This window comes from Microtus oregoni, unplaced genomic scaffold (genome assembly GCF_018167655.1).
Source record: "Microtus oregoni isolate MIOR12 unplaced genomic scaffold, Mior012 000029F_ref0000214, whole genome shotgun sequence".
Lineage (NCBI taxonomy): Eukaryota > Metazoa > Chordata > Mammalia > Rodentia > Cricetidae > Microtus > Microtus oregoni.
In genome coordinates, this window is record NW_024543088.1 from 15,614,035 (window position 1) to 15,623,196 (window position 9,162).

Genomic DNA, 9,162 nt, shown 5'->3' on the forward strand with positions numbered 1-9,162 from the left:
CTAGGCACCTGTGCATTTATTCTCTCCGCTTTAGGATGTTATGTAACTAGCTGCCTCAAGTTCCTGCCATGATTTCCCTGTAGTGATGAACTATAACCCAGAAATGTAAGCCAACAAATCTGCTTTCCCCCCACCTTGCATTCTATCAGGATGTTTCCTTACAGCAAGAGGAAACAAGAGTACCTGGTAAGGGACCAAGGCCTGGGGAGATGCTCAGTGGATAAGAGTGCAGCCGTGCAAGCAAGAGGGCCTGAGCTTGCACCCCTAGAACTTAAGAAAAGCGCGGTATGGCTACCTATGCCTGTAGCCCCATTTTAGGAGATGACAGGAGACAGGAGGATGTGGAATTTTCAGGTTGCCAGCCTTGCTGAAAAACCGTGAACTCTAAGTTCTGTTTCAAAGGAATAAAGTGGAGAGCTATGGGGATACCAGTGTCTTTCTCTGGCCTCCAAGTGTATGTATCGGCACATATATGTGTATACATAACACACACACACACACACACACACACACACACACACACACACACTCCTCTGATCTCGGCAAGGAAGACAGAGCAAATTAGTGGAAAATGCCCAGGTTCTGAATGCATCCCACATCTGGTTAACTATACTGAAGTGTTAAGGTGGAGGACAACCATGAGCCTTAAGCCCGGTGACTCCTGAAAGCCAGAGGGCCAGTCCCATTGTGACAGGTAGCTGTAGTTGTTAACCTGACGTAACCTAGAGTCACCTGGGAAGAGAGTCTGAATGAGGTATTTCCTACATGGGGTTGGCCTGTGAGCATGTGTGTGTGTGTGTAGGGGTGGAGGGGTTGTCTTAACTCACTAGCAGATGTGGGAATATCCAGCCCATTGTGGATGCTGCCATTCCCTAGGCATGAGTCCTAAATCGAGTGAATGGGAAAACTGAGCTGAGCACAAGCGTGTGAGCGAGCATACACGCACACATTTCCTTCTGTTCCCGACTGTTGATGTGACGTGATCAGTTGTCTCAAGTTCCCGTCATCCTGACAGCCGGGATATAAGGTGCTTTTTGTCAGAGCATTTTATCACAGCAACAGAAATGAAGCCAGGATATACATAGAGGATGAAAAATTTTATAAAAAAAGAAGCCCAGTGCTTTGGTCAACATACTGAGGCCAACGGGCAGGGAGAGGAACATGAGACATGTCTATCCACCTGGCAGACCAGCATAGAAGCAGAAGCTGAGAAGAGCTGGCTCTCAGCTGGCAGTGCACGGGGTTGCAGACTTTTTGCAGATCCAGAACTTTTGGAGGTCACATTTGGAGTCGTTCCAGCCATCCCCAGCAAATTCCACACAGTCTTCTTCCCCAATATTGTTGGGCTCCCCTCTATTCCAGTACTTCTGGAATCTGGAGAGTCAGTCAACAAAACATTAGTCTGCTCCAGGGGCATGCTGTGAACCATGTTCTTAGCTTCCTGAAACTCAATGTCTCACACCCCCCTAGAATGCATATGGTGGATGGGCCTTGTTCTGAATCCAGAGACGTGCCTGAGTTAGATGGCTTTGGATTCTGACTCTGGTTATGTCCTATACTGAGAGAGTGTGATTTTTCAGATCTGGACTCCACCTCTCTTACTTGGTTCTTGCATTCCGGAATACAACTCACCTGCCCCCATGCCAAGCCCTGGACAGCTAGGAGTCAGGACCCTGAAATGACAAACTAATAGATGCTAAGCTTCCCTCTCCTCTGCATGGAAACAAAGTAAAGGCTCTTTCCACTGTTTGTCCTTCCCTTATATTCTCACTGATTGTGGTTCCTTCCCATGATCTCTGTGCCGTGCTGTGGGATCTGGGAGCATCTTTATAAACTATATTTAAGATATCTTTGTCCTTTTCCTCCCCTTCCATTTCCTCCCATATCCTCTTTCCCCTTTTCCCCCTTCCTTTCTTTTTACTTTTCCTTTTCAAAAACTTTTTGAGACAGGGTCTCATGTAGTCCAGGCTGGCCCAGAACTCAGTATGTAACAGAAGATAACGTTGAACTTCCAATCCTTCTCCCATTTCCTCCCAAGTACTAGGATTACAGGCATGGGCTATCCCACTAGATTATGTAGTGTTGGGGGAATCAAATCCATGGGTCCATCATGCTATTATATAAGCATATTTATATATCTAACCCAACATGACATCTTCCTATGGTAATAGTCCCCTCAATGGTGGCCTTATTTTATTTTGCATTTTCTATTAATACCCTACATTAACATCCACACCCCTTGGGGGAAATGTCTCTTGCTTTGATGGTGGGATTTGCTGCTATTCTGTCTGTTCATGGGTAGGCAGACCTCCTTCTATCAGCAAATGTGAGCAGCTCTTATTCCTAAGGGGTCAGGAAGAGGGAGGCGAACCCCACAGACAGCTCAAGTCAGAGCATCAAAGACCTGTTTACATTCCACTCTACACGTTGTTCCCTTTTTCTGGCTGTACCTGGATGACAGAGGTGAGTCATCCACCCAGAGCCACGAGCCTTCCTTCTTCAGGTCCGACAGCCCCATCCAGGTTGCTCCTTTAGCTTTGGAAGTCTGCTGCAGGAAGCTCTAGAGGAGGAGAGGAGAGTAGGGAGTATCTCCCTCTCTCCTGCCACTTTCATCTTGTGCCTCCCCACACTCTTGTTGGAAGTTCTACTTGCAATCTGATCTTTCCCCTTCCTCTCTGTCAGGCCATGAGCACTCATGTGTGCTTAGATGATATCAGCTATTCTCATATCTGGAGATTACGGGCACATGCACTCCGGCACAGCGTGCTACCCAGCTGGCTGGACATGGATGCACACACTAATCTCAGAACTCCACAGGATCTCGGTGAGTTCCAGGAAGTACACAGATGGCCTCTCCACACACACGATCTCTCTTAAGAATATTGTGTCAGTCTACAGAATTTCCTTATGACTGCCTTTAATGAGCTGGGAGCAGGTCATACTAATTCATGGTTGCTTAAGATGTATACCCCTTATTTTCTGTTCTTCAGTGACCTTCCATTATAAATTTGATATTTCACACGATGAGAATATTTACACCTGGGGAATTGGCAAGCACATTGTGAGTGAGAGTTGTGTGCCTATGTATATGTGTGTGTGCCCATATGTGTGTGTGTGTGCCTATGTATATGCAGGTATACAAGCCATAGCATGTATATAGAGGTCAAGGGGCAACTTGTGGGGGTTAGTTCTCTCCTGAGCTATCTTCTCAGGCTGCACACCAAGACTTTTGTCTCTCAGAGAGCAGGTGGCTAAATACTGACCAGCACAGAGGTGTTATCCCCTGCATTTCAGGAAACCTTCAAACACAAACGTTCAGCACCGGATTCTATGCCGAGGACTTGGGAATCTCCTCATTTCTACTCCTCTCTTTTTTCCCCCTCACATAATTGTGGCAAATTGTCCTAATCCCAGGTGATCAAGAGCCAGGTGCTCCGACCAAATCAGGCTGGTGCCCCACCAGATATACCTGCTCTTCATCACTTTGGATGATGACCAGCTGAGCCTCCACTTCTTGGCAAGCCTTGACAGCACTGCTCCAGTTCTGCTGGTACTTGGAGACGAAGTAACAGTTTCCTCGGAGGAAAGTCCAGTCCCAGGGGCAGGGGCGACATAGGCGGACTGTTGGGGAAGTGGGTTAGGATGGACTCACGCCTGGATGCCTGTGTTCCTGTGCTTGCTTAGCCTCAGGCTCTTCAGAGTCAGGGCCCTCCCTTGACACAGCATGTTGGCCAACCATTCCCTTTCCACTTTCTTTGCTCCTTTGCAACTCTAGGGGAACTCAGGAGTCCTAGTTCCACTTCCTCCAAACTGGAAGAAGTAGGAGCTTAGAGCTCAGAACTAAGGCCAGGAGATGGGCTCACGGCCTTTGTGAGTACTGGGTGCCTGCTGTGTGCACAATTGCTATGCACACTCAGTGTCCACTGTGTGCACACCCCCGTGAACACTGAGAGCCTGCTTTGTAAATGATTCCTGTGAACATTTAGTGCTCGTTGTTTGCGTGACCCCTGTAAATACCAAGTGCTAATCCAGAGGATGGGACTGAGGCTCAAAGATGTCTGAGGACTCAAGCAAATTAACCCACAGTAAAGATCACCGGAGGCCCCGAGACCTCTGGTCTCTGTTCACTCACAGAGTTCAGCCTTCATCTGTACCAGCTGCTGGTAGATCTTTTCCTGCTTAGAATGGTTCTGTACCTGGACGTTAAGGATACTGGAAACTGGGCCAGGAAAAAAGAGCGAGAGCTGAAGTTACTAAACAACTATGGTGTGCATCGACTTGAGCTGGGTCCCCAGGGCCATTATGCCATTTCTCTCTTGAGATGGATCTCCCTCTGCGACCAAAACCTCTCAAAGTCCTGGGCATAAGGACACCTCATCTCTCAGCTTCCCCATGAAGCTTGGACTTCAGGCATGTGCCACAACCCAGTGTCAGGGAGCTCCTCTCCTGTGAAGCTTAGGACACCTAATACTCAGGAGTCTTGGTCTTTTTCTTCTAGATGGTGAGAAGTAGGGGCTTAGAGCTCGGAACAGAGGCCAGTAGACTGGTTTAATTGAGTGCCTACTGTGTGTGTGTAACTTCATCAATATTGTGTGACGACTCTTCACAGTCTGCCTCCTGTGTGCACAAATTCAGTGAAGATAGTGATCCTACTGTGTTCATGGCACAGCTGATGTGAATGTGATTGGACATGGAATGAGCCAAGAGACACAGCTTGGGATGGAGAGGTGAGGGTATTTCCAGGAAAGAGGAACAGGACAAGGAAGACCTGTGCCTAGTGAGCAGCACCTCCCAATGCTGGCCCAGACATAGAGAAGCCAAGGGAAAAACAGGGCTGCTGCTGTCTGTCCATCTTCCCATCTATCTGTTGTTGTCTCTGGAGTTTTGCTGATGTTAATCCCTGCTCCTTTCAGTCTTTCATTGTGACCTGAAGGACGGTGGCCCTCTAGGAATCCTTCAGGGTCCCAGACTGGGACTCTGAGGCATCCAGCCTTGTGGACTGAGTGGTTACCGGATTCTCAGACTTTTGATAAACATTCTTTCTATAGAGTTTGTTCTTCCAAAGAACCTGACCGATGCAGGCTTTGTAAATGTTGAATGCCTACTGTGTATTATGAACACTAAGTGTCTACTGTGAACAATGAGTATTTATTGTGTGTGTGGTCCCTAAAAATATTGACTGCCTAGTGGGTGCCCAAAGTTTCCATGAACATAGAATACCTAGTGTGTGCGTGGTCCCTAAAACACTTAGTACTTACTGTGTGCATGCGCCTTATGAACAGAACATTGAGTACCTCCTGTATGAACAGTTCATGTGTCCTTAGGAACACCGAGTACCTGGTGTATGTATGTTCCCTACTGACATTGAATACCTATTGGATGCTTGCCTATGTAAACATTATGTGACATCCTTGTTGTCACCTGTGGCCCTGAGTCACAAATGAGGAAACTGAGGCATAAAGAGCTCTGAGGATTCAAGAAAATTGACTCCTTCGAACCTCGGGTTTCTGTTCACTTACGGAGTTCAGCTTTCATCCGCATCAGTTGCTCAGAGATATGCGAGGACTCATTCCGCCCCTGGGAGACTGTGCCAAGAAAATAAAGAACTGCCATTATTAAATACCTACTGTTTGTCATGATCTGCACAGGGTCCCTGGGGATCTTCTGTTTTATGGACCCCACTGTGTAACAGATTGTCACAAATCCTCTGGCACAAATGAGCATTCCTTTTCCAGTTCCCCAATGGCTAGGATGCAGGCATAGGCCACTGTCTTGGCTTCTGGGATGGTTTCTGATTGATGTCTTCTTTCATCTCCTTTGGAGACTGAGAAACTGAATACTTGGAAGAGTGTCTAGTCCCAGCGAGGGTGTGGATCACGATGAACCCACACTTGGATACCCATGTTCTTTGTCTGCTCAACCTTCAGGCCCTTCAGAGTGACAGAGCATCCTAGGGAACCATCCCCCTCTCCACACCCCTTCCACACTGTAACCCTGGGAGTCCCAAGTATTATCTTGCAGACTGGGAGAAATTGAGGCTTAGCAATCAGAACAGAGACCAAGAGAATAGTTTGAGTACTTACTATGTGCATGGCCCCTGTGTGCATTAAATGTGTACATAGCCCCAGAGACCAGGGAGTGCCTGCTGTGTGTGCACCTTCTGTATGTATTATAAGCCAAGCACGGGCATGTCCTCTGGGCACACGGAATGCCTACTATGCACACGACCCTTATGAACATTGCATATTGACTGTGTACACATCCCCAGTGGACACTGAGTTTCTATTGTGTGCACAACCCCTGTAAATATCAAGAATCATTTTATTATTGTTATCCCGTGGTCTCAATTCACAGAGGAGAAAAGTGAGGTTCAAAGGGATCTGATAATTTAAGAAAATGGACTCCATTCCCACGGAGCCCTCCCGAGGCTCCGGCACTTCTGTTTTGAGGTCACTCACAGAGTTGGTCTTTTAGCTGGGTCAGTTCCTGGACGATCTTTTCATGCTTAGATTCCTCTTGCCCCTGGGTATTTGGGGTCTTGGAAACTGAGGAGGGAAAAAAAGTTTTCATTAGTAAATACCTCCTGTGTACCAAGTCCTGCACTGAGTTCTCTGAGACATTGTGCCATTTTTAAATTTCTTATTCTGTTGCCGAGGCTTCTCTCATATTCTTTGGCCCAAATGATCACTGTGCCTCAGTTTCCCCAGCAGCTAAGACTATAGGCACACATCAGCACCCCAGAGTCTAGGGCAGTTTCTCACTAATGTCTTCCTTAATCCTGATCAAAGGCCAGAAAATCTACCACTCAGAGAAAGCCGAATCATAAGGAGAAATGGATGGAGGATCTAGGACCGACCCGTGTCTCTTTTCTCATTCTGTCCTACACTAGAGATGGGGGCATCCTTAGAGGACATGCCATCCGCCTGCATTCCCCACTTCCCTTCTAGACCCCAGGAAGGCCCTAGCTGAAGAGCAGGGTCAGAGAGGTGAGGCCTCCATTGTGCCTGACCTTTGACAAGAATGATCAGCAGGAGCCCAGCCACGAACAGGAAGGAGAGCAAGTGCAGGACCAGGAGGATTTGGCCACGTCCCAGGCATCCTGCCAGAGAAAAAGTGGACTTTTAAGTATGATGAAGTTCCTTTCTTATGCTGACTCCAGGACAGGTGACCTGCATCCTCCCCCCACCAGCCCATGAATCCAAACTCTCAGATTCTACCTCCACATGGCCCATGATCTCATTCCCTGCCCCCAATCTCCTCATAGCCTGTGATTTTCTGCTCCCTACGCCACCTCTCCAAAGCCCGGATTCCCTACCTCAGGTTCCACTTTCCTAAGACCCTTAATTTCTTGGTGTACCATCCATCTTCCCAGGACCCTCAGTTCCCAACTTCTACCTTACCATGGCCCAAGTTTCCTTGTCCTAGCCTCTACTGCCCCATGGCCCATGACTACCTTCCCTGACCTTCTCTTCCCATAGTCTGTTACCTTTCCCCTAGCTGCCTACCCTAGCCTTCCCGGTGGCCCATGATTCCCTGCTCCAGCCTCTCTCTCCCCAGGAAACAGAAGTTTAGAGCCCTAGCCTTCCTCTCTTTAAGACCCACTCTGGGGAAGACTGTCCACTCTTCCTCAGCCCCTCTCCCGGCCGTACCTGCTAAACTCTTGGTTCCAGAATGTGGTCGTAGTCTGGAGCTTTTATTAGAACACCTGGTGTCACTGACCATCCACTCTTCATCCTCTGAGGGAACACAGCGCCAGTCAGAGCCTGGGCAGGCTCAACTCCGAGCTGCCCCCACTGGTTTCCCTCACCGTGCTCCCACAACCCCAGCCCGGCCTCACCCACGGAACCCAGCTGCTGCATCCTGGCTTCTGTGGAGTCACTCATGGTCACTACTGTGTCCTGGTGCCTGGGACTGCCGGAGACCACAGCATTTATCCCCTGGTGTTCTTTAAATGCCCTTTCACTCAGGAAGGGGAAAAAGGAAGCCCATGAATTGCGGAAGAACCAGAGGGAGGGACTGCACCTTTCACATGGCCTATCTTGTGCCAGATAACTAAAGGCCTAGATTTTTTTTTTTAAAGGAGGAGTTAGAAAGCTTGGGGTTCTGTAGTTGAAAAATCTGGTATGTGGATGGTGTGGCCAAGTTATGGGTATCTTTTTAAAGGCAATAGGTTATCTGATGAGTCCACTTTGCTATGCCCTTTCCACCTATGCTGAGTGTAGGAAAGCAACGCCCCATCTTCCAAGTTCCTCTCTCCTCTCTGACTCCCAACTGTATTGCTTTGCTGGCTCCTGATTCATGGACATTTCTGCTGATTTTGTTTTTTTCATGCTCCTGTCAATTGAGTGCCTGCTGCCATCATGACATCTGACTACTGGATGGACTTTCTCCAACCTTCCCACACTGCTGTAGCTGAGAAACTGCATAACCAGATTAGGTAACTGTCTAATAATAGCTGCACAGCTGGTCCTTGGTGAAGCTGGGGACTCTATGTTGGAACCAAGGAGAATCAAATAGTCCCAAGGAGGAAATATAAAGTTCCCTAGGTATGCCAGAATCATAGAATTTTGAAAAACCAAGCTGGTGAGGTGGTTTAGGTAGAGCGCTTGCAGCACAAGTACCAAGATCTGAGTTCAAATCTCAGCACTCAAGTAAAAAACCAGAAGTTGCAGCACACACCTAACTCTAATGCTGTGGGGGAGTGGAGACGGGACGATCATGGAGCTCATTGTTCCACAAACCAAGTCAAATTTTTGAGTTCCAGGTTCAGAGAGACCCTATTTCCAAACATAAGAAGGCTGAGGGGTTGAGGATGACACTGATGGAAGCCTTATGTGTACAAATTATAGCAACATATATATGCAACACACACAATAACCATAGCTAAAAGGACATATGGAATATTAAAGAAGAAAAGAGACTGAGAGGTTAGCATGGAGGATAAGGGTTATCAAAGAAACTGGAGAGGTAAGGGTGATATAGAAGAAAAAGTAACAGAATTGATTATTAAGGCTTTACAAATAGATTTACTTAGAAGATATTAAATCATGTAACCCAAAATTTGGCTAAGGGATGCCACCTCAAAAATACCTCAGAGTTGATAACATCTTAACCATGCCTGTTAGAGATAAGTTAAATTTGTGAATCTAAAAATGTTTGTTC

The 9,162-nt window shown here is 47.4% G+C and overlaps 1 protein-coding gene across 1 annotated transcript; it reads right to left on the bottom strand.

The window, feature by feature from the left end:
• Positions 1–1,101: 1,101 nt before the first annotated feature.
• On the bottom strand, positions 1,102–7,883 carry LOC121464976 (CD209 antigen-like protein B). The gene is given in 9 exon segments (XM_041678117.1): positions 1,102–1,374; positions 2,451–2,560; positions 3,470–3,621; positions 4,133–4,219; positions 5,520–5,681; positions 6,438–6,545; positions 7,010–7,099; positions 7,650–7,736; positions 7,838–7,883. Coding segments are annotated over 9 exon segments (993 nt in total). The 3' UTR covers positions 1,102–1,223.
• Between the last annotated feature and the right edge of the window lie 1,279 nt (positions 7,884–9,162).